Raw genomic sequence first — 27,114 nt, 5'->3', positions numbered from 1 at the left:
TTTGACTGTGATACAAATTTAGAAGAATTACTTCTTATTACAATGTTGTTAATACTTTATCATCACTGGGGCCCACATAGGGAAGTATATGTTTGCTTACATTTTAAATTCTTGTGACTGTTCAAATAGAAAATAAAGACAAGAAAACTGAGCGATATTGTTTAGAAGTTTCTTGTTAAAAATTATCCAGATAAATATTAAAGATCTAATCTGTATGTTAGAAAGATGCAGAATCCTTGGTTTTCTGTAAAATATATGGCTAATTTATCATATCACGTTTTCTTCAATGCATCAATAAAATCTTATATTAAATAAAAACATAAAAACAGTTTGAGAGTACTTATAAATTATGAGCTTTCTGTATAAAATTGAATGTATATAATTACTGTTAGTTTGATTTGTTTTGAAGTAGAGTGTGTGTTTTTGGTAAGCAGGGTGTTAGAAAAAGGGTCACTTACTGGTCCAAATTGTATTTTCCAAATGATAAGTAAGGAACAAAATCTACTTATTTATGACTGCAGTTTAAATCCATTCATATGTCCGATACACCATTTTTTAAAATTCAGAGCTAAAGAGTAATTACCATATCTGTAATGCAGATGGATGATGGGACTGCATAGTACATGTATATATCTAAGCCTAGCCACCGTATATACATGGAGATTTTTCATAGGGTTGTACAAAATCTGTCATAAAACAAAAACTCCAAATGCCTAATTCATTGTTTTAAAAGTATACATTTCAAAAATTGAAAAGAGCATATGAATAAAAAGGGGTATGTAATAAATACAAAACCACGTAAATGTTTTGTTTCGAGTTGGGGAAAAGAACTAGGTTGATATGGCATAGGAACATTTGTCTCGGTCTGATGGTCTTGATATATTCCTATGTTGTATCAAACCAAACTCGTTCCACCCATTTAGAACACACAAATATATATATATATATATATATATATATATATATATATATATATATATATATATATATATCCATCTAAATTTCAACTTGTTTTAATCATGTATTTACTTTTATCGCTAATATATAACATTGGGAAGTTTTCACACATTTTCTTGATTCCTTACTACAGGTAGTTGGATTTGTTAATGTTTTGAACTATTTTAGAATATTTTCTAGCTGAAATGCTGATGGTCATATGGAGACCAGAGAATTTTATTAAAGGCTTTAGCATTTTTATTGCTTGACAAATACCAAGAATAATTTATAAAGCTGAAGTGTAGATCTTTGTTAGGTTCAATTATTAAAATAAAATATTTCTTAACATTTAATTATTAAATGTTTCAGTAAATACTAATTTTATATTATTTGAAAATATATCCCTAAACATCACTTTTGTAAAATCATGTATTAACTTAAATAGATATTTTATAACATATTGAAGTCTCACCCATCCCCATTCAACCCTGACAAATCTAGTTTATTTTCATTCTTGTCAGTAAATGGAATTTCTCAATATTAAATATTTTTTAATGTATTTTTGACAAACTGCTGCAAGTTATAGGCAAGCCAAAACATTTTCAAACAGATGTTGGCACATTAAAAGTTATACCCATAAATAAAAATGATTATGAAGGCAAGAGTATACAATTATTTGGCATTATCATCATATGAAGGCAAGAGTATACAGTTATTTGGCATTATCATCATATGAAGGCAAGAGTATACAGTTATTTGGCATTATGGAGAATACTGCTGATCTTACTCATTTAAAATGTATTTAACATTCATTTTTTGCAGAACAGTTTGTAATTCTAATATATTCACACTTTTTTCTTTCTCTCACATATCAGTGTAGTTATCATAAAAAACTAAGTAGTTGCCCATATTTTTTTCTTTTCTCTGTTGCCAGTAATTTTAACTGACAACAGAATTCAACAAAATAAAATTAGAGCCAAAATGTAGGGAAGTAATAGATGGCCAAGACAATTTTGTAAAAGATTATTGTATGTTTAGTCTTAGGAAAATAAATAAATATGATTTAGAAAACAGAAGGATAGATCTGTGGCATATGCTATTTTTCCAAAATTTTTTATGAATAAATAAATTAGAAAAAAATATACATTTATATTACATATAAATAGATTTACAGAAATGTATGCTGATACTTTTTAATAATATACTGGTAATGATCAGAAAATTGTAATTCAAATTCAGGATAATTCCACACTTTTATTTATTATCTCTCTTGCAGTTGATTAGATATTTTTTTAAAGTTTTTAAGTCGATTCAAAAATATCTTCAAGAATTTTTTATAGAAAATCATGTATAGCCTAAGTATTATGAAAAAGGTTTGGGGATGTTTAACGTGTCACATATTTATTAAAACGTTATAGAAAAATAGCTTACAGATCTCAGGCAAATGCAAATTTAAATACAGTTATTAATTGGTCAAATAATGTATATTGTATAAATTGAAAGTTATTACCAAATTCAGACCCATAAATATGTGTTGAACTGAATATAAAATGTACTTCTACATGGGATATGTAAAAGCAGGCAGATAACCAAATACTTGAAAGGATCATACCTGGAAGTAGTCTGCCCTTGTCGACAAGAGCTGGGCCTGCATTTACACAGTTGTGAAGATCAGAATCTTACCAGAGACAGACATGTATCTTTCGATTGTTTCTAATGCAAGTGTTATTTTGTTCCCTGCTCAAAAGGTTTGTAATAAAAGTTTGTTGCATTTTTAGCTAAAAACTTAGGAAAATCTAGTTCATGAACATTTTTGCATGCGGTTAGATGGAACATTTTTGCATGCAGTTAGATGGAACATTTTTGCATGCGGTTAGATGGAACATTTTTGCATGCGGTTAGATGGAACATTTTTGCATGCGGTTAGATGGAACATTTTTGCATGCGGTTAGATGGAATATTTTTGCATGCGGTTAGATGGAATATTTTTGCATGCGGTTAGATGGAACATTTTTGAGACGTGAATTGTCAGACTTGTAGCTTTTTCACTGAGTTTTAATTGTTTTTACTTTCTTTCATCAGGTGTTGTATTTTAAAGGAATTGCAGCTGGAGTTTTACCCTATATCAGATGTGCTGACATCATAATATACTCAGTTTCAACTGCCATGGTGTTTCATGCAGTAAGTACCGTAAAGAACTATTAGTTAGTCGGTAGTAGCAGGTATGGTTGTCATGTGTCAGCGAATTGTGTGACAAAATAAATATCAGAAAAGTAAGGCACAGTTTTGATGATTGCCCAAAATGTTCTTCTTCACTTCAGTGGTCATAATGTGATGGCTCTTTACCTAAGCTGGGAATCTTGTATTCAATGAAGCATGTTGATGATAAATTCCTGGCTGGGAAATGGGTTTTGTATTGTTCATAAAATTCTGATGACATTTGATACAACAGGAGATAAATCTTCAGGATTTTTTGATGGATTCTAAATTAATACAGCTGTCTTTATCTATCAATATTTGAAATCATGCTATTTCTCAGTATTAATGTTCTTAATTTCAAAAAGGTTATATTTATGAGATATTTTTTATATTTCTAAATAGATGTAATTTATTTGTATAACCCCACCTCTATGGTTGGGGTATATTGGATTCTTTGTTTCAGTTTATCAGCTCATCCCACTATTTTGTGAATGTAACTATAGTTCATTACACAAAGCATTGCGAATGTTTATCCTGTCTCTGACTCAGTAAATTTTTAGGTCCGTGTCATTAAATGTAGCTAAAAGTACTGAATTCATTTAAAATAATTCTTGCAGAATGGATTTTATATTTGTAGCTACATTTAATGATGCTGACTTAAAAATTACTGAGTGATAGATAGGATCAGATTTGTGATGCTGTGTGGAACAAACTGTAGTCTTGCAGTTTTTAATTGCTGTGAAATATATCATGGTCATCATCTGAAGATGGTCAAATTGACCAATATACAGTCAGCTTCGTCAAAGAGTTAGTGCCCTTTTAAGTTCTACAGGTCATAAACAAAAAAGCTTATGGCATGGCCTTTTGTCCATCGTCTGTCCATTGGTCCATTATCCATTGTCCTGTCCATTTATTAGCACAAGATTGTTATAGATACTGAACTACTTGGAGAATTGTCTTGAAACTTTTCACACACATTCATCCCAAGGTCTAGTTGGTTCTAAATGAAAATTGTTCATTTCAGACATCCAGTTTTGCCCCCAACATCTTGAAAATCTGCTTGTTGCTACTCTTCCTGAATGGATGGTCTTATAAAGAGGAGGGTTTAACAAAAAGTCTTTGTTTTTGTGATGTCAAGGTGGTCATAAATGATAATAGTGCTGATCTTATGACCAGTATAGTTGTCATGGCAATCATCTTGAAAATCTTGTTATAGCTGGTCCTCCTGAATGAAGGTCACATTGGTTTCAGGTTTAATCCAGAGGACTTCTTGTGATATCTAGTTGGACGCAAATGAAAAAGGTGCCAATCTGACATCCAATATAACCAACACTACAATCTTTTTATTGCTGCTCTCCCTGAACAGAAAGTTGTAAAAATAAAAATGGTGCCAATCAAAAATCCAGAAAATCTCATTATTGCTGTTTTGAGGGAAAAAGAAAGTAATATTAACATGACGTTTTCATAAGACTAAATGGAAAGTCATACTGACATAAGGTTTTCACAAGAAGACTAAATGGAAAGTCATATTAACATGAGGTTTTCACAAGGAGACTAAATGGAAAGTCATATTAACATGAGGTTTTAACAAGACTAAATGGAAAGTCATATTAACATGAGGTTTTCACAACAAGACTAAATTTTTGTTTATTGGATTTTGGTGTTTTGGCATTGGCTTGCTTAGACACCTTGACAATTCAAAGTGACCCACTTGAGTTCTTGAGTAATCTAACCATATTCAATTAGCATATTTAACCCTGTCCAAATTTGTATCATCTGTAATACTGAATGTGTACCTTTGGTATAATCCACCTTGACATAATTCATAGGGTGAACCAGTCCACAGTCACATGATCACAGGCAGTATTACCATTAATGTTCTCTTCTTGAACCAAAATATGAAGAAGAAAAAAACTTTTAACTGATGATTTTGCACATGTGGGAGATTTCAGTGAGTGATGTGAAGGACAGGAGTCATCCCTAATCATTGAGAAAAACTCAAGTGTGGGAAGTTCACATGTGTATCATCTAGTTGGTTCTGGATAATAATGGTGCCAGTCTGACCTTGAATATGGCTGCCACAATGAACATGTTGAAAATCTTGTCACAAATTTTCCTGGTCATATCAATATGGGGTTTATACCAAAAGCTTTCTGATGGTGTCTGGTTTGTGGTCCTGAATTAAAATAGCACAGATCATACATCTCATGTGGTTTTATTCAAAATCTTACTGCTCAAGAGTAACAGCAGACAGTTTCAGCACTTGTCAGTTTAAAAGAAAAAATGGTCTTATCTTGAATTCCTTGAAATTCTTGTGAGATAATACAGCATCAGTCTTTTCAAGGAAATCTTGTTTAACTTGCTGCTTTGGGCCATTGCTTAAGACATATGCTTTCAACAAGACAGGATCATAGACTCCTGAGACTATCATTGGGATAGGGATAGTGTTTGAAATGGGTGAATTGCTTACCATTCCTCTAATTTTCATTCTTTATGTTTCAAGTGAACTAGACAGCAAATTGAATTTTGATGCCGCATATCAATTCTTTCAATTTTTTAAAAATATTTTGGACCTAGAGCTTTGAAGATCAATAATCAGCTATTGAAGACTTGCTACTACTTGATCGAATGAGTGGATTTATTATCAGACTTAAATAAATGTAATATAATGTGACATGTATTGTGCTCCCTCGCTATAAGGTACCTTTGTATAAGGCAGGTGTGGTCATGGATCCCATTTTATTTTTTAATTATAATGTTATTTATGCAATACCTCAGTAAAATTATATGCATACACTAGAAACAACATTCTGTTTGTCTTAGGTACAGGAAACAGTGTTTACTAATTTGTCTTGATTTAATTTGTAGAAAATGGATATTTTAATGGAGTAATTAAATTTCATTGTAATAGTTTTCTAGCACCATATTTTGTATATATTCCAGGCTGTGATAGAACCACATAACCTGCGACCTGCTTACTGGAACTTCCTCTTAAGAGTGACAAATAAAAGGTAGTATTGATACTTAAGATGAAAGATAAGCTTATGAAGTTAAAACCGAATGTTAACTCACGAAATTTCCTACTACTATCTTAATGTGTAGTAATATATTACTTTTGCCAAACACTGAAGGATTGCTTGTAGTTATTATATAGTACCTAGAGCAGACAATAATCTGATGTGAGACTATATAATTTATTAAATGATAATTTCTTTTTTGGAGTAAGCTGTTTGCTTTGTTGACTAGCTGAATGAATATTGCATAGTTTGAACTGCAAGTGTGAAGCGTTAGTTTGTCCTAAGACAACATTAGCAGATAGCGAAATATTGGAATAACTTTTCAAGTGACATTAATTGCAGTGTTAGTATAAAGGTTATGTCTGTGTGTGTATGTGTGTGTGTGTGTGTATATATATATATATATATATACATACACACACACACACACACACACACACACACACACACACCGCTCCAGTGGCCTAGAGGTTAGAGCATCCACCTCGGATGCGGGAGTTCACGGGTTTGATCCCCGGCTGAGTCATACCAAAGACTTATAAAAAAATGTAAAAATGGTACCAACAGCTGCCTCGCTTGGTGTTCAGCATTAAGAGGTTAGTGTTAGGACTGGTCAGCCTGGTGTCAGGATAATGTGACTGGGTGGGACATCATGCTACATGTCTGCAGCATGATACCCCAGTGATAGACATCACTATAAACTGCCACACTGCAGACATCATAGCGATATGACTGATTGTTTTAATAAAACTACATTAAAAATCCAAATTACACACATACACACACACACACATACATGTATATAAGAAAAATAATTTGGACTTAGTACAGGGCCTTAACTTTAGAAGCTGTAAGTGCTTTACAGTATTAAATAACACAAAAACATATACAACAAAACAGTTACAAAAACAATCACCTTGAAGTTACAAAAAATCATGCTGACAATAATTAAGGATTAAAGTAATTATTATTAAGTCTCTGAGTCTGTTCTTTTAGTTGAAATAGGTGACTTTTAAGGGCACTATTGAATGAGATGACAGTGGCCTTGTGTCTAAGCATCTTCTCTAGCCAAGGTTCCGATATGATAACCCTATCTACACCTTGGCGGATTGAACAGATATTTTGGTGCTTTGACCTAGCAACATCTATTGGATTTCATGAATTTCCTCCCTTAGTATGTAATGCGAACTAATCACTAACATCATGCATTGTACATTGGTGGAGGCAATTGACCTAGAATGGATACTTTGTAAGTTTAACATCAAAAGTATGTCTGTGTACCAGAGGGAAGCCATTATAGGTCTAACTAAGTGAAAGGTATATGTCCAAACATGGACCAGCAGTTGAAAATTGCTTATTCATCAGTCCATTCAAGTTGTGTGTCCCCCCTTGTCTTGGTCATGTATTAATAGTGTTCAGATTTGAACAGGTTTGATTGGATGCATTGGCTTGCCGCCACATCCAGTTAAATTGACAGAACTGATGCACAGAAATATCTGCTTGATACACCAAGAGTTATCACATCAGAACCTTGGCTAGCAAAGATGGTGTCTGAGATCATTGGGTTGTTCATCTCAATACCTGGACCAGGTATGCAAAATAACATTGTCTGTTTTACTTTGTTTTAATGGTGGGAACAATCAGAATACGAGTGTTGGAAGAGGAATGTAAATTTCTAGATGGTGTGTACACATGGGTGAGGTCAGATATATTGAGGTAAATTGGATAGAGCCAGTCAGTGAATTGTAGCATAGTGAACATTTTTTGTGTTTGATTCTAGATTGAACAGAGGTAGTCAGTGGAGGTTACAGAGGAGGGGGAGGTGTGCTCAGTTCATTGAGCAGCTATGTTTTGACTTATTAAAGTTTCTATAGTAGATACTGGAATGAATCAGAAGTGAATTACAAAAGTCCAGTCTTGAATGTACTAAGGAAGACACAAGTGTTTAAGTGACATCAGCCAAAAGAAAATTGTGAATTGAGCTGCTGCATCTCAACCCTGGATATGACATGACATGTTGGTGTAATGAGAGAGTACTTTCGAGTAACATACCCACTTTGTGACTTTAATGTTAGTATTGCTGATACTTATTGTTTCAGATAAAGGAATGAGAAAGTCTTTGAGTAGTGATCAGGCTGGCTTCAGTTTTATCTTCATTGTTTTTTATAATTAAAAGTAAGATTTAATAACTGTAAATATAAAGAATGGCAAAAAAATTAAGAAGATAAATTTTTCTAAATAGAGTGAAGCCCACTTATCTCGACCGACCTTGGTTATGTTGAGAACCTGTGTTTGTCGTGCATTTTGGTCCAGTTCTGAAATGTCCATCTTTGTTATGCTAATTTGTCCCCACTTATCTAGACCCCTGTTAAGTTGATAACCCCGTTTTGTTAGGCATAAGTTTCAGTCTGGGGGCCCCGAGTGGCCGAGTGGTCTAAAGCGCTCACCATTCTGGATCACTGCCATCTCACCTCTGTCTGTGTGGGTTCGAGTCCAAGGCTCGGCTAGCGTGGGTATGTGGGAAAGCCTGCCAGTAGCTTCTCGTGGGTCGGTGGTTCTTCCCGGAGTTTTCCAGGGTTCTTCCTCCACCAGTTATACTGGCCGCCATGTATAGCCTATCTTGTGCTGAAAAATGGCGTTAAACCCTTGAACAACAACAAAAATAAGTTTCGGTCTAAAGTAACACGTGAATCTGCTTATTTTGACAAAGTGCAACTTTTAATGTCAATCTCTGAGAAATTTTCCAAGAAATGATCAGCAAAAGTGATCCATTTTCAAGCACAATTTTGGTTAGGGTGGAGGTCACATGTTTATTTTGTATACATTTTATTTTTAGTTTGTAAGATTAAATTAATTGGTGAGTTTATTATAAATATATCATATTCACTGTATAACATTTTCATGAATTCACAAAAGACAAGAGTGTGCACAAATTACAATGCAGCTTTATTAAAGAAAATGCCAAATCTTAGACCTCTGTTACATATATATTTCATCATTTCCTGTTTTTCTGTTAAGGTACAACTTAAGTTTTATTTATGTTTAGAAATACATGTATACCATAAACAGCACCTACAACAATCAAGGAAATGCAAGAAATGAAATATCACGTACATGTACAAATAAATAATCATCGTACTGACAGAAAATTGCTGATTGTCTGAATATTTAAGTCATGAAATTGTTCCACATGCACATAATCTCAGGATGATTTATTTGATAGCATTTTATAGCAAAATAGCAAAACAAGTTAGCACCATTTTCAAAATATCTAGGTATATAAACTGAACGCAATGTAGTGGAAATACAAAAATACAGTGAAACTTGTCTTGAGAGACCACTACTATGAGAGACCACCTGTTTTGAGAGACAGAATCTCCATGTACAGATTTATTCATTATATAGTGTTATGACCTGTTATGAGAGACCACCTGTCTTGAGAGACCATTATTTTTTGGCAGAAAGGTGGTCTTTCAACTGTATATGTTAAAATTACCTACACTTACATATACATTCCATTCATACTGCATTTTTTTCAGTTTTAATCTACAATATATGTACATATTAAAAAACAAAAGTACATAAAAGTAGCCTAATGTGCACCACATTGTTTTTAGCGAATCCAACCCTACTAAAAGACAAAAATCATCATTTGCCGTTTCCAATAGACAAAGGGCAATAACTCTAGCATATTACATCCCCTTGGCTCTGCCTTGTGTTGTTAGTTTTTAGCTTGACTGTTGTACTAATCATATCGTAAAGTTTATTCTCCAATAATCCTAACCATTTTGTGTTCTAATTGAACCATGAAACATTCCTTTTGGATCTTTTGTGTGGATTAATCATTCTTTTGCAGAAAAGAATATATTTTCTTGTTTCAATTTCTGCCAGATTTGTGCGATTTTGTCACCTTTAGCAACTTTGTTCTTTTAAGACCATGTCACACCATGTTATCATTGACCTCTGCAAAGTCATTTTGAGTTAGTGTGACTTTAACATTTTTGCTAGCTCCATTTGTAATAGAGTTGGTTGCAGCGAGTTATTAACATGCTAATGTATGCTTTGTTTTTTCCTTCTTGTGTAGTTTAGTAGAACAGTCAGCTAAATGCTTGAAATGCATAAGTTCAAAGTATAGTCTATAAGTTTTGAATGCAACACTGACTTTTTCAATTCCTTCATTAGTGACAGGAAATATATTTATATTAGCAAGATAGTAACTTGATGAAATGCTACTTTATGCTTTGATTTCTCTTCTTGTGTCATTTCAGCACAATGTTATTTAAATGCTATATTTGCAACTTCAGAGCATGGAAGTCTGCCATAGCTCATGTTTTGTTTGTACTAAGTATACACCATCTATAATTTGTAGTATCTTTAATACATGGTCAGAGGAAGTCTTGGCTACCATATTAGTTAGTTAGTCACATACTAATTTGCAAAATGTTTGCTATTAGCTAGTTTGTCACCAACTGATTAGCTAATCTATGCTTTGTTTACTCTTCTAGTGTCATTTCAGGAGAAATGTTTATTATGAATGAAATGTATGTTCAAAGCAATAGTCCATTCAGCACTGAAGGGAAGGAAAGATGGAATAAGTCAAGGAAGACAATCTACAGTTCATTCTGGGTGATACTGACTCATTGGGAGTATTCCCCAATTTTAGGCAGCCCAGTGGGCATAAGTCCCGCTGCATGTCCAAGCATGGTCGCTTTGCCTGTAACTCAGGATGCATGTGGTTTGTGTCAGATCAGTTGGATCTACTTCCTTATACCACTTCACAATTACCGGCCATCCAGCCATTACCAGCTGTCCAGCTATCAATAACCGTACAGCCATCACCTACCATCTAACACTGGAGACCTTTTGAGAAGACATCCTAGCCAACTAGTTCATTGCTTGCATTTCTGACTCATTGGGGTTGTGTTTCCCAATTTTAGGCAGCCAAGTGGGCATAAGTACCCCCACATGTCCAAGCATTCTCTCAGGGCTTATAAGTTAGGATGCATGGGACTTGTGCCAGATCCTATGCATAATAAAACGGCACTATCGCCAGCCATCCAGCTTTCACTGGCAGTAGAGCCATTCCAGAATGGGGACCTTTTGATTGAATCAGTCCAGCAAACTCAAATTTATGGGGATCTCAGTGACAGATCCATCTGTCTAACTGTAATGTTGGCAACATGCATTTTTGATGATGGAGATTTAAGTGAGAGATCTGTTTGTCCAGCCTGGCCCTGGGCCTTGGTGCACAGTAAGTTTGATGAACTCCTTCAAATCCACCATCCTTCTCATCATACTAAGATACAACTATAAAACGGACTGAAGTTTAGCTTTCAAGCCAATGTCAAGGACATTTATAGGGTGTTCCCTCCACCCCTACTGATAATCTAAAGAATTTGTAGATCTCAACGAGGATGAAAGGTATGCCTTCTTTCTGGTTCCTTCCCAAATCGGATGGACTTATGGTCAAAGATTCTTTCAGTAGTGATCTCCTGAAACTTGACAAGAATATAGCTGCTATTTATATGTCATGTGTTTTATAAGGTGAACAAATGTGCTCCATGCCCATCAGAGCTGGTTTGGGATGTTGTGCACCTTCTTCATTGTTGGGGTTGGCTTCATTGGCATCTTTCAGACTCCATGGAGACACCTGGCAATAGCCACACTTAGGAGGCAATGGCCAGGGTTGCTAGGGTCGTTGACCAGTGCTGCTTACAGTACTTTAATGGGTTTTGGCCAATTTACTCCTGATTGGACACCTCACATGCCTGTGATCCAGGTCTCTCAAACCTTGACATACCCTGCCATTCCAAAAGATAGTGTTTGGGTGGGTCACCGTTTATTTGGATGAAGAATGGAGAAAGTTCGAAGGCAGGCAGTTCAGGAACTGCCCCTCCACCTCACCGCTTAACCCACAGGGGCATTTGGAACCACTCAACCCCAGTCATTGTGAATGGATGTTAAGTGGACTTCTGAGTTGACTGGATCTCCCTATTCCCTCAGATGGGATTGGGGGGTGATCCAGGTCATTTGGAGGGGGCTTCGGGTTTTGTTCATCAACAGTCCGCTTCCCTCCCCTCTTCTCCCCTCTTTGTACATATGCTGTCAGATCAGGAGAAGGATGCCTTTCTTCAACAGGACATACAGTCACTCATCAAAAAAAAAAAGGTGGTGGAGCATGTGCAAAGACCAGAATCCCTGGGGTTTTATTGAAGGCTGTTTCATATGGCGAATTGAGACCCATCATCAACTTGAGTCGCCTCAACTAGATGGCAAGTTCAATCCACCTCTCCTTTCAATGAAATGAGTTTGCTGTCAGTCTTGATCTGACCAATGCATATTTTTACATCCCTGTCCACCCACTGTCGTGAAAATTTTCTCTATTTTGCTTACCGCATCAGCCCTTTGACTTTTACCAAGAGTATGGATTACTCTTCCAATTGTTGCCATCTACAACAACGGCAATGTACCGGGATGACATCCTACAGAAACATGGTAAGCTAAAGCTATCAGGAAACATGATCTGCATGATAGTGACTTTAGCAAAGTGTGGGCTAGAGGTTTGAATGGATTCTAATCTAGCCATGTTAAACCCAGGATTGGTTCCATTTGGGAAAAGATTGAGGGATTTTGATCGATTGAGACCAGTAAGGTCTAAAAGACCTGATAGGCATATAACATGCCCAAAAGCATGTCTGCTATAATGCCCGAATGTGTTCAATATCATGGGGTGGTAGCCTCTGATAGAGATTGGGGCCAACTCTTTTCCTCAAAGATGCCAGAGGAAAAACCAGCCAGTTGAGGGATTGCAGCATGCAGAGGGATGATGTTGTTGATATGGTATGAGTCCCTGAAAACACGCCACTTTCCCTCATAAATCTTCAGAGTGGAAGGCCTTCTTGCTCTCAAGATTCGCTCCACAATCAACGGTTTAATTAAACTGTTTGTCTTGCATGGATATCCTGATAAGAGCCAAGCATGTAGAAGAAGAGGGCAGGCAGGGTAGGGAAGGACCACTTGTGACTGGTTGCTGGAGAAGATTCAGGCTGGCCAGAATCTTCCTGGGCATATCTGTTGTTAGAACAAGTAGATCGGTGACCCTCGACTTGTCCCATCCGAGAGAGGCTATCAGAATCATCATGCCATTCTGACCTGGTGACTTCTGGGTTATCATCGGTATCAGCACTATGGGAAGGGAGGCAAATGCCCACAACTTCTCACAAATGATGGACATTTCATCCATGGCCAAAGTTTTTTGGGTTTGGAACTGGAGAGAAAAAGGTGGGTAGCATGTGATTCGACCATCACATTACTTAAAAACCCTCCCAACCAGCCCGCCATGCAAGCATCCTTGTTAGTATCTCTCTCAGCTAAAAACTAGTGACACCTGGAAGTGCATAGGGGAGGTAATTGGCAAGAGTTATTGCCCTTTGTCAATTGGAAATGGAAAAAGATGATTTTTGTCTTTTAGTAGGGCTGGACTCGAATGGTAGCAGGCAAATATTCATAACATAATGTGCCTGGGTAAGTATTCTTGGAGAAACATAAGTTACATAAAAATCCGCTTTTCTAGATACGTTCAGCCGTTACACTATAGCTTGGGATAGTGACAGACCTGTCACCATCATCATCATCATTATCATCATCATCAGCTTCTTGCTGGCATCATTGTTTCTGCTTGGTTGTAACTGATTAGAGTATTTTCTTATCAGTAAGTTCACCATAGGCACTAACATCATCATCCTCCATGTGTACATTTTTAGTAAGCAACGCTTTTGGAGTCCACTATCTCATCAACCATTGATTCCTGACACATTTATGATTGAGGCTTTTTCAGTTCTGCTGCAGCCAAACACAGCTGGAGAAATTCTTCATAAGAAATTTCCAGAAATGTGCTGCAATTATTGATTATTTTGACAATTGTAAAAGAATGTTCATTTGATGATGGAAATTGTTTTTTGTTTTTGTTAGTAGTTTTATGTACATTATGATCACAATACAGTGTGACCCCACTATAACACGGTAGTTGGAGGCCATAGAACCCAAACCGTGTTATAAGCAACCAGGTCAGTTAGCTGAAGAAAATTATGCATGTACCCAAAAAAAATTGCAGGGAGGGGGTGTAGGTAATAATTGCGGTCAGTAAAATACATGCTTCATCGGCACAGTTACCATCTTAAATTGATGCATATTAAGTGAGAAATACACCTGTAGTGAAAACAGAGAAGACATATATAATAGTTTACTTTAGAGAACCACGAATTGGTAGATATACGTGAATACTGTTTATATATACATGTCTAATGTATAGCATGAATTGTATCAACACCGTGTACTCGCCCGTAAACCTCATCATATACAGTGACTCCACAATACAAGTGATTCCATCAAAAATATGCACACACAGAGCTTTAAAATGTTCTATAATTTTGTCACAGGTCAAATTGGTCTGAATTCAGTGGAAAAATGTCGCACAATCATGTAACGAATGACAAAGCACATTTACTTTTCAGTATGTCCCAAGTCAGTAAAAGTTAGTTTGCGTTTAAAGCTGCCGTTGGTATTGTTTGTAAGCATAGTTAACATGTTCCAGTCACATTGGAAAATGCAAAAATCCATCCGATTCCATCACTTTTATTTAAGTTTGGTGCTGACTTCCTTTGATGAAAAGTTCTTTGTTTTTATTGAAAGATTGTAGTCGGCTTTCTTTGATGAAGGGTGCATGCGTTATTGAAGTCACCGCTAAAGGACAGCTTTGGAGAACCAAACAAATGCCCATTTCTTATTGCAGCGGCAACATCAAATAATTGTATTACATGATTGAGACTGATTTTTTTTTTTCTCCATTTGTTGAGTATGTTTTCATAACAATCGGTGCTTCAAAGGTAATCTGTTTCCTATGAAATTTCAGCAAACTATTTTATCTGGGTACATTTTTAAAAAGGAACTAGCTGTCATTTGGACTATTCTAGTTACTGTCCCTCCATGCCTATTGAATAAACCAATAAGTAAGATTTTTTTTTGTTTTTACATTTGTGGTAGCAGCGTGATGCTGCCTTCCACACATGCATCTGAAAATTAACAAAGGGTCAACGGACAATAGAGACGCAGGTGTTCTGGTTTGATGATAGGGATTATTACAGAAAATGTGAGTGTTCTGAAGGATTTAATTCTTAGTGTAAAGAAGAGAAATTTTACTTACCATCCACGTACAAATGTCAGTCTTTGTAAATATATTAGTTACTAATGAGCAGCTGAAAATCCGATGAAAGATAGATTATGAGATAATACCTCGTCTGTTACCAGAAATGTCAACAACAAAAATGCGGATATTTCACAACATACAGTACTCATGCTACATGTCATGATAAGCGGATTATAATATAACAATGCACTGTTTAGATGGTTTGTCAATATGGACAGAGAATTTGTTTATGTAACAATAGATAAATTTCAGTGCATTTTATATCCAGTTTGCAGCTTCCTTTCATGGGGCCTCTGAATTTCTGCACTCCAAACCAATGGTTGTATAATAAAGTTTAAACAGCCAACAATGTCGCCAATAATAAAAAAAATCGCCACATGGTATGTTTTGCCGCCAATAAAGAAAAACAGTCCAAGTTTGCGACATTAGCGAAGCCCTACGCGATCCCAGAATAAACTTTTTATGCATTATTTTTCATACTTTTAAGAAGAAAAAACTACTTTTTCGTGCACGAGAAAAATGCATACAAAATTTCAGGAGCCACGCCACGATTGTCTTGTATTATTCATAGGTGATCTCTTCCCCAAAATGGTAATAAAAGTTTTTACGTTTTTTTTTGTACTTTTAAGAAAGAATTTTTTTTGTGTACAAGAAAAATACATGTACATGAAATTTTGGGAGCCACACCACGACCATGTTATATCCGAATTCGTGTTATAACGAAGCACGCCATAGCAGGGTCACACTGTATTAGTTTTCTAATGAAGATGGTGGCATTCCCTATCATTGTTGTACAATGGAAAACACAGAGCTTACTAATGAAGAAGGTGATATTCTGGTTGATTGTTTTTACAATGGAAAACACAGAGCTTACTAATGAAGATGGTGATATTCTGTATGATTGTTTTTACAATGGAAAACAGTTTACTAATGAAGATGGTGGTATTCCGTATCATTGTTCTAAAATAGAAAACACAGAGCTTACTAATGAAGATGGTGGTATTACGTATCATTGTTGTACAATGGAAAACACAGAGCTTACTAATGAAGAGGGTGGTATTCCATATCATTATTCTAAAATAGAAAACACAGCTTACTAATGAAGATGGTGATATTCCAGTTGATTGTTTTTGCAATGGAAAACACAGAGCTTACTAATGAAGATGGTGATATTCTGGCTGATTGTTTTTACAATGGAAAACACAGAGCTTACTAATGAAGATGGTGATATTCTGTATGATTGTTTTTACAATGGAAAACAGTTTACTAATGAAGATGGTGGTATTCCGTATCATTATTCTAAAATAGAAAACACAGAGCTTACTAATGAATATGGTGGTATTACGTATCATTGTTGTATAATGGAAAACACAGAGCTTACTAATGAAGATGGCGGTATTCTGTATCACTGTTCTAAAATGGAAAACACAGCTTACTAATGAAGATGGTGATATTCCAGTTGATTGTTTTTGCAATGGAAAACATGGAGCTTACTAATGAAGATGGTGATATTCTGGTTGATTGTTTTTACAATGGAAAACACAGAGCTTACTAATGAAGATGGTGATATTCTGTATGATTGTTTTTACAATGGAAATTGTTTTTGCAATGGAAAACATAGAGCTTACTAATGAAGATGGTGGTATTCCGTATCATTGTTCTAAAATAGAAAACACAGAGCTTACTAATGAAGATGGTGGTATTACGTATCATTGTTGTACAATGGAATGAAGATGGTGATATTGTGGTTGATTGTTTTTACAATGGAAAACACAGAGTTTACTAATGAAGATGGTGGTATTCCATATCATTGTTCTAAAATAGAAAACACAGAGCTTACTAATGAAGATGGTGGTATTACGTATCATTGTTGTACAATGGAAAACACAGAGCTTACTAATGAAGAGGGTGGTATTCCGTATCATTGTTCTAAAATAGAAAACACAGAGCTTACTAATGAAGATGGTGGTATTACGTATCATTGTTGTACAATGGAAAACACAGCTTACTAATGAAGAGGGTGGTATTCCATATCATTGTTGTATAATGGAAAACACAGAGCTTACTAATGAAGATGGTGGTATTCTGTATCACTGTTCTAAAATGGAAAACACAGCTTACTAATGAAGATGGTGATATTCCAGTTGATTGTTTTTGCAATGGAAAACACAGAGCTTACTAATGAAGATGGTGATATTCTGGTTGATTGTTTTTACAATGGAAAACACAGAGCTTACTAATGAAGATGGTGATATTCTGGTTGATTGTTTTTACAATGGAAAACACAGAGCTTACTAATGAAGATGGCGGTATTCTGTATCACTGTTCTAAAATGGAAAACACAGAGCTTACTAATGGGATTCCATATCATTGTTGTATAATGGAAAACACAGAGCTTACTAATGAAGATGGTGGTATTCTGTATCACTGTTCTAAAATGGAAAACACAGAGCTTACTAATGAAAATGGCGGTATTCTGTATCACTGTTCTAAAATGGAAAACATAGAGCTTACTAATGAAGATGGTGGTATTCTGTATCACTGTTCTAAAATGGAAAACATAGAGCTTACTAATGAAGATGGCGGGATTCTGTATCACTGTTCTAAAATGGAAAACACAGAGCTTACTAATGAAGATGGCAGTATTCAGTATCACTGTTCTAAAATGGAAAACACAGAGCTTACTAATGAAGATAGTGGTATTCCCTATCATTGTTCTGAAATGGAAAACACAGAGCTTACTAATGAAGATGGCAGTATTCTGTATCACTGTTCTAAAATGGAAAACATAGAACTTACTAATGAAGAGGGTGATATTCCCTATCATTGTTATAAAATGGAAAACAGAGCTTACTAATGAAGATGGTGATATTCCAGTTGATTGTTTTTACAATGGAAAACAAAGAGCTGACTAATGAAGATAGTGGTATTCCCTATCATTGTTATAAAATGGAAAACAGAGCTTACTAATGAAGATGGTGGTATTCTGTATCACTGTTCTAAAATGGAAAACGTAGAATTTCCTAATGAAGATGGCGGTATTCTGTATCACTGTTCTAAAATGGAAAACACAGAGCTTACTAATGAAGATGGTGGTATTCTCTATCACTGTTCTAAAATGGAAAACACAGAGCTTACTAATGAAGATGGAGATATTCCCTATCATTGTTCTAAAATGGAAAACACAGAGCTTACTAATGAAGATGGCGGTATTCTGTATCACTGTTCTAAAATGGAAAACATAGAGCTTACTAATGAAAATGGCGGTATTCTGTATCACTGTTCTAAAATGGAAAACATGAGCTTACTAATGAAGATGGTGGTATTCTGTATCACTGTTCTAAAATGGAAAACATAGAGCTTACTAATGAAGATGGCGGTATTCTGTATCACTGTTCTAAAATGGAAAACACAGAGTTTACTAATGAAGATGGCAGTATTCTGTATCACTGTTCTAAAATGGAAAACACAGAGCTTACTAATGAAGATAGTGGTATTCCCTATCATTGTTACAAAATGGAAAACACAGAGCTTACTAATGAAGATGGCAGTATTCTGTATCACTGTTCTAAAGTGGAAAACATAGAACTTACTAATGAAGATAGTGATATTCCCTATCATTGCTATAAAATGGAAAACAGAGCTTACTAATGAAGATGGTGATATTCCAGTTGATTGTTTTTACAATGGAAAACAAAGAGCTGACTAATGAAGATAGTGGTATTCCCTATCATTGTTCTACAATGGAAAACACAGATTACCAGTGAAGATGATGGTATTCCATATGATCATTGTACAATGGAAAACACAAGTTACTAATGAAGATGGTGGTATTTAATGTTTTACAATGGACAACACAGAGGTTTTTTAATGGAGATATTCTCTGTGATAGTAATGTACATTCAGAAACACAAAGGTTGCTAATGAAGATGGTGGTATTTAAAGTTCTGCAATGGAAAACACAAACGTACACAGGGATGTGAGAAATATAAATATTTTACATCTTACTTATCTCATATGAAATTTATGAAACTATTTTTATCTTTTGAAAACCTTGGCATGTCTATCTCAGGTGAGGTGCAGAGCTTCACACATGTAAGTTTTTTTTATCACATGATGAAAAATACAGATTTTATTTGATAAAGCCATCAGTGAAATGATTTTGAAATAACAACTGGAATGCATTGGTTATTATTTTTTTGCCTTAAATGATGTCATAATGTCATTTGTAATGTTATATTCACCTGAATAACACAGTAGTCATGTGATGTTTTGCAGTTTGTGGAACCCTTGTGTTTATTTTATATCATTGATATAAGTATTTTTCTTACAGGTTTGCCGAGATGAACAGAGCACTGCTTGAACCCTATATAGAAGGATGTTCCAAAATGTTCCCCAATTTTTGGCCAGACTATGATCCACGTTACACCAGTCTAGCACGGCGGTAACCTAGGCCCAAGTCTAGTCCAGATCAGTCTTAATTTCCTCAGGGACTGCATTATTAGACAAGTGAATCAAAGATATTTTTACAATTATTATTTTTATGTGCTTATTTGAATTACCCTGATCCAACTTATACTGTGTTCAAATAGATGTCTTACCATTCATGACTTAATTTTTCTGGTGTGTCTGAATATACAGAAGTGCACAATAATAATGATAAATTTTGTTACCTTTTTGAATAATTATAACTTTAAATTAGTGTTTGTGATCAGCTACCATGTACAATCATCACAGTATTTCATCTAAAATTGTACAATTTGTTGTCTTAAATTTTAAAAATTATGAATTACAATACTGACTTGTATCATAATTACCATAAATTTTTATCACCAGCTTAGAATTATTTGAAAGTTCTGGCCCCTTTCCTGTAAAACTTGACTCGGCATTTAAAAGTTCTGACCCCATCACCATAAAACTTGCCTCAGCATTTCAATACTGTGGCCCATTTACAATACAGTTTACTCAGTGTTTAAAAGTTCTGACTCCCGTCATTATTCTTTGATGTGCTGAATAGATCTTTTATAAATTCCTATTTTGTTTGAATTCCATTCACACTGTAAAGATATTAGGAAAGCAGAAAAACAAGGTATGTACTAAATACAAAAGAAACTTTGTGTTTTATTCCAAGTCAGGGGAAATAACTCTTTACACATTGGCATAATGGCCTCAACATATTCCTGTGCTATATCTAACTCGTCTTTTCCTGTAACTCAGAATAGAATTAATGTATACTTGTTATTTTACTTCTAGATACTGCTTGTTATACAAAATTGGGATGTTGATTATTTTTCAGAAATAGATGCATAACTGGTAGATCCAGAGGTAGTGATTCAATTTTCATTGACAAACTGAAAATGTTTGCCCGTTTAAGCAACAAACAAAGAACACCTTTAAGGAATTGAAGCCCCCCTTGAAAAAATACAGGATCTGCCCTTGCATCAATGTTTTTAATGACATATACAAATTTTAATGTTTTTTAAAAATATTTGCTTCCTTATTAGTTTTCTGATGTGTCCCAATTGAAAAGTTGACAAAAAATGCAAGATTTTTTGGCATGAAAATTGACTTGATGTTATAGTTGTTACAGTCATATTGTATGCTGATATAAAAATGTATTTATTTTTATATTTGTGCTTTGATTCATAAGAGAAGCAATAAGTGATTTTCTTAATGTACAAATCATGAATTTGGAATAAAAATATAAAAGAAAAGGCTATCAGAATGATGGACTTCATATCAGGTTGATTACAGTGGTGGAGTTGATGCAGATGTCTGAATGAAAAGGCATCTTAATACATTTCTGACTCATTTGGATATTGTGATGTGTATGACCTTTTGTAAGTGTGACTGTTATGTAATGTGTTTTGCATGAAATAACATGTTTAACACTGAAATTTGTACCATGAATGCAGAAAGTGTGTCAAAGATTGAGGTTTCTTTCATATCTCATGCAACCTGAGTGGACCTGTTGGTTGACAATCGATGCTGCCCACTTAAAGTACTTGGTGAAATGTATTTGTATACATGACATATTTCTAAAAGTTTGGAATGCTGAGAAATTGCTAGAAATCTGATGATATTTCTGGCAGATTAGTGACAATGAAGATAGTACTTTAGGTGTCATAGGGTGCTTGATCTTTTCTTGGGGTGGTGGTGGTGATAAATTTTGGAATAATGGTAACAGGCATATTTTTTTTCTTTTGTTGCAACAAAGTGTATTTCTCAAGTGCCATTTGAATTTAGTGGTTGAGATGAGGGTAATACTTATTTAAAGAAAGAAAGATACAGTATGCTTTTCGAAAGCAGTACATTTTTTTAATCAGAACAAAACATTCTGTTTTTACATACTATGTCGATTATATATTAATCAGCCTTCTTCTGATGAATTACCATATATACTCGTGTATAAGCCTGTTCGCATAAAAGCTGAGCCCCCCAGACTGAAAAGGTATAAACACTAAATAGTGCATGACTTTCGTATAAGCCGACCCACAACTCCAAGACATCACAAGATGCAAGCGGTAGGTTCTAAATGCATTTATTTAGGCAAACTTATATTAGCAAAAAGTACATGTAAACTTATCTCGGGCATGTTTGAAAAGTGATGTATTTAATTTTCTGTTTTCTTATTGGTCCTGCCTAATTTAGATTTGTGTATAATTTGACCAAACAATGACAAGAATTGAGCAGTCACGAGTTGCTGTAACACTACCTCTTCCTTTTGACTCAAATATTGTTTGTTTGTGCATTATTGCATTGGACATGTTATATAAGTACACCAGTAATTACCTTTTTATTTTGCCTTGAAATTGTAAATACCTAACTCACAAAAATTTGATCCCAGTATGACAACACAATGAACAACAATACGGTTTGATTCAACGCTCGCAATTAGGCTATTGAACGTATTTACATAATGGTGCCACTGCATGAACATCATAGGTTTGAACACATGCTGAATAAAGTACATCCCCTAGAGCGAATCTTGGGCACCACTGCACTAAACTTTACACCATACCTGTCAACTCTCACGCCAGGAGAGAGAAAAAAAACCTCCCAAATTTTGGGGTCACTCCATGCCTACCTCCCAATTTCATATCTCCCCATTTTTGCAGAGAACTCCCGATTATTACATTATGTCTTCGATTTTAATTTCTCCTAAAAAAGAAAAGCCCTACATAAATCGTATGCAATCCATGGAAGTCATGTTCTGTTGTATCACGTGTGAATATAGTCATATGTTATTTGTTTCAGTGGTACGACCCTGACCCCCAAAACATAAATATCAGCATCGAGGTCTTACATGTAGGACTACTGTGAATATTATCATGATGAAAATAATTATTTTACTAGAAAGAAATCGCTTCTTTGCTAAATAGGATGCTGAGTTTAAACATTATTCACGTAAGTTTATGCTTTATTTTCATCTACAATAATACAAAAATCAGAAAATAAACCAGAACAAAAAATAAACCACAACAATAAAATTGTTGGTAATTAATTTAAATCCCAATAATGATCACCATGAATACTGTAGCTCTGTATGCTGTAGCTCCATTCCCACCAAAGAAACTTACACAAGTGAGCACCTGGCACTTTTATACCGTATATATGAACGTTAAATACCATCATTAAAATAAAAGAAGGAATGAAAATACATACCATGCAGCATATGTGTCCTCAAAAAATTAATTCAAAATACGTATGTTTTATAGTAGACAATACTAAATGCCTTACGAGTTTGCAATAAAGGAATAAAATAGGATATACAACGAGAGGAAAATAGTTGCCACATCTACGGTACCGTGAGGCTGCCTATTTAAGTTCCTTTATTTCAACAAAATTGGTAATCCTTTATTTCCCAGTCAATTGTTGGTGCTTGCATAACACACGGTAGTGTAGAACATGGTTTCTTTAAACCAGTCATTTTCACAAAATAATTGCATCGATAAGGATGAACTTTTAATTAGTCACACTGGCTTTCTTGCTTGTTTATCTAACACTAGCTATTGTGCAGTATGGTCACAGCTGACCAGAATATGAAAATAGGGCATGTCCTGGGGGAAAATAAGGCGTGTCACAGGGAGAAAACACGCATCTTTTGCGAATTTTGCCCATATTAGACTCAGAAGATGGATCAATATTTAGTGACAACAAGGCCTTAAAAATGCCATGAAGAACATTCCAATTTTAGGCAATTACACATCAATGTACTGGTATAGTTGCCGGTCAGAATTCCCTCTTAACACAAGCCAATTTTGGGGTTTTAATGATAAACTGGCCTGTATTGCTGTTGGAAAAAATCCATCAACTATCAACAAAGGAGACACAAAACATCAAGCTTTACATTGTGTGGAAAGTTTGATGTTGTTCAGCCAAAACACAAAACTAACGTAAATTGATGATGATCTTAGTTGATCTATAATAAGAATTTTAGCCTTTATTATCACCACTCTTCATGAACATGTAAGTTGTGCTGGTTATGTGCCTTACACAATTAAACGTGTACCTTTTCATAAATATTACCTCAGTTGTAGGATTGCTTATATCATTGAAAATAAGTAACTCGCGATCACATGATTCAACTTAAATGAAACAGCTATTAAGGATTTGCAGAAATGTTATCTGGAAGAATGCAGTTTGGTTGAAACAACGATTAAAGCAAAATCTGCATCTAATATGTTTGGGATGGATTTAAGTGACGCTATGCACAATTTGCATTGTGTAAGTACTGTACATTAGAGTTCAGCCTGGTCTCCCAGGTAAACTCAACCGGCCTGCGAATTTTGAAGTCTGTATTTACCCTTATTTAATTTCATGTTGGAGAAATCAGAAAATATGCATATGCAAAATAATAACAAAAATCAATCATAGTACTTGATAACAGTTCAATAAGTGTCGGGTCACCGAAAATGATTTTTTTTACAGGCATATGTCTTAGGACACAGCAAAAAATTATTTTTCTCATGTCCCAAGATTTACAGCCTTTACAGTAGTCAGCAAAAAGACTTCAAAACTGTCAAGTTTAGACACTGGCCCACAGATAAGCCGACTCCTCATCTTCCAGGTCTTTAATTTTTCCTAAATTATTTGGCTTATACACGAGGATGTATGGTATGTGATAATTTGTTTCAGAAGTACTGGCAAACTGACTACATGTATGGATTTTTCTGCATTCTGCTGATATTTCATCGTAGTTGCAGATATTCAGATAGATAATTCATGCCTTCAGATTTTTTTCATAACTAAAATTATATTACTAAACTTATATTTCATTCAAAATCTCATATCTAAAGCAGAAATGTTGTCCAAAATATCTTTGATAACTGAAAACTCAGTAAACTGAGGAATAAATTATGGAAAATACCAAAATATTATAGGTACATTAATTGTTTTGCTATTTTATGTAGATTTCTGTATCACTGTTCTGGAAATGCAGAATAAAGTATGGAATAATGTTTGTCACAATGGTTGTGGTCATCCTCTGGCAATATTTTTATTACTCGTATTCCTGAGTAGCAGTAGTGTTACACCAGCATTTCACACTTTACATGTACAGATTTTTCTTTTGATTTTGATTTAAATTATATCAGATTAGTTTATAAAAGAAAAGATCCAATAATATTGATTTGAAGTTTTGATTTTGTTGTTTTGGTTGTATCATGTATTATTTTCTTATTTACTGCTTTCTTTCTTCTTTTTGTCATATTTCTTGTGATCTCCAAGGGTGTAACTCGTCCTGTTGTTTATATATACATGCAGACAAGTATGACAGAAAGCTGCCATTGTTAATGTATAGCTAAATACATCAACAAGTTCCAAACAGTTTGTGCTTAGTGGTTGAACCAAGCATTAACATCACAGGTCTTTACATGTTGATATCTGTGATGAATGAAGTTTTTTGTAGGGGTAGATCAAAGAGAAAATACATGTATAATGTCTTACTTTAATGATTATCTATCTTCTTTTTTGGTCATCCAGAAATTAAGAAATGGTGGTACCCATGGAAATATGACAGTGAAAAAGTAATATGGAAGGAACATATACAACCATTATTTAACAAAGAGCATATAGGAAGACTTGTGTTTTCTTAAGGGTAATATATATAATTGTAGGTACTTCTATAATTTTCATTAAGACTGAACAATTCTCATTAGCTGGGGATGTTTGTGTGTGAGTGAGTGTGTGTGTGTGTGTGTGTGTGTGTGTGTGGAATTTAATTGTCATCATACTTGCTTACAATTGTTGAGATAGAATCACTTTGAGATTGAATTATTTGTAAAACATTTTTTCTATGCATTTTCGGATACATTTTACAAAATCATAAATAAATCATCAACTATTTTCTTGCAAATAAATTATACAATATACTGTTTTCATTCTTGTGAGTCTCTGTGGTTTCTGTGTGGTCTTATTAACACATCTTTTTTCTTGACCTGTGTCATTTATTTGTTGAACCCATAGTGGAAACATGGAGCCCCGAGTGGCCAAATGGTCTAAAAGTGCTCACTGTTATGGATCACTGCCATCTCACCTCTGTCTGCATGGGTTTGAGTCTCAGGCTCGGCCAGTGTGGGTACGTGAGAAAGCTTGCCAGTAGCTTCCTGTGGGTCAGTGGTCCTTTGCAGGGTTTTCCCTGGTTTTTCCTCCACCATTTATACTGGTTGCCATGTATAGCCTATCTTGTGCTGAAAAATGGCATTAAACCCTATAACAACAACATAGTGGGAAAGAAAGACCTGGCACATGATCCACAGTGTCAGCAGTTATATTTTTCATTTACTAAAATTTCTTAACATTGTCTATATATTGGGATGAATGATCAGACATTTCAATCTGTAACACACTCAGCCACCTTTTGACCCTGAGCTCAAGGTCACACAGAAGGTTTTAGCTTATGCTTTTATTTGCATATATATCCTAGATCCCTTAATAAATTTTGTTCGTACTTGGGATGAATCATCATGAAACAATGTTCATTCTTTGACACATTTGAACTTGCTCTTGACTCAAGTTTTTCATTTGATTTTATTGCCAAAACCCATTAATAGATTCTGTTCATTCTTGGAATGAAACATTATCAAGCAAAGACAATTCATCCTGTTAAACATTCCCTGACCTCCTTAAGTTCATTGTCAGTCATACAAGATTTGCATTAAAGTTTAGGTTTAGGTTTCCTTAACCCTGTCAATGGTTCTGTCTCTACTGGGGATGCTACACTATGAAGAAAAGACAATTTAGGGTCACAATATTTACAGCAAATGCTTCATAAGTTGGTTCAACATGCAGGCCATGGCCATCTTTCAAACATGGATTCAACATGGCAAGCCATAGCCTTTTGTACATGGGTTCAATATACAGGCCATAGCCTTCTTTTGTACATGGGTTCAATATACAGGCCATGGCCTTCTTTTGTACATGGGTTCAATATACAGGCCATGGCCTTCTTTTGTACATGGGTTCAATATACAGGCCATGGCCTTCTTTTGTACATGGGTTCAATATACAGGCCATAGCCTTCTTTTGTACATGGGTTCAATATACAGGCCATGGCCTTCTTTTGTACACGGGTTCAATATACGGGCCATAGCCTTCTTTTGTACACGGGTTCAATATACAGGCCATAGCCTTCTTTTGTACATGGGTTCAATATACAGGCCATGGCCTTCTTTTGTACATGGGTTCAATATACAGGCCATAGCCTTCTTTTGTACATGGGTTCAATATACAGGCCATGGCCTTCTTTTGTACATG

The 27,114-nt window shown here is 34.9% G+C and overlaps 1 protein-coding gene across 3 annotated transcripts in view; it reads left to right on the top strand.

Moving 5' to 3' along the window:
* LOC149786358 (transmembrane protein 135-like) overlaps positions 1 to 25,735 on the top strand; it is a 352,299-nt gene extending 326,564 nt beyond the window's left edge. For 2 of the 3 annotated variants that reach the window (XM_089976786.1, XM_089976785.1), the window contains exons 11-13: positions 3,019 to 3,117; positions 6,079 to 6,146; positions 19,691 to 25,735. In XM_089976786.1, coding sequence (XP_089832912.1) covers positions 3,019 to 3,117; positions 6,079 to 6,146; positions 19,691 to 19,805 — 282 coding nt within the window. In that variant the 3' untranslated portion in view covers positions 19,806 to 25,735. Of the gene's footprint in view, positions 1 to 3,018; positions 3,118 to 6,078; positions 6,147 to 7,932; positions 8,537 to 19,690 lie in introns of those variants that run through there. The other variant, XM_089976787.1, reaches the window with a different exon arrangement.
* The last annotated feature ends 1,379 nt before the right edge of the window (positions 25,736 to 27,114 follow it).

The sequence above is a fragment of the Sinohyriopsis cumingii genome, chromosome 12 (genome assembly GCF_028554795.1).
Source record: "Sinohyriopsis cumingii isolate HCF-2022 chromosome 12, ASM2855479v2, whole genome shotgun sequence".
Taxonomy (NCBI): Eukaryota; Metazoa; Mollusca; class Bivalvia; order Unionida; family Unionidae; genus Sinohyriopsis; species Sinohyriopsis cumingii.
The sequence above is the reverse complement of the archived record's forward strand: the minus strand, read 5'-3'. Positions and strand labels throughout refer to the sequence as shown.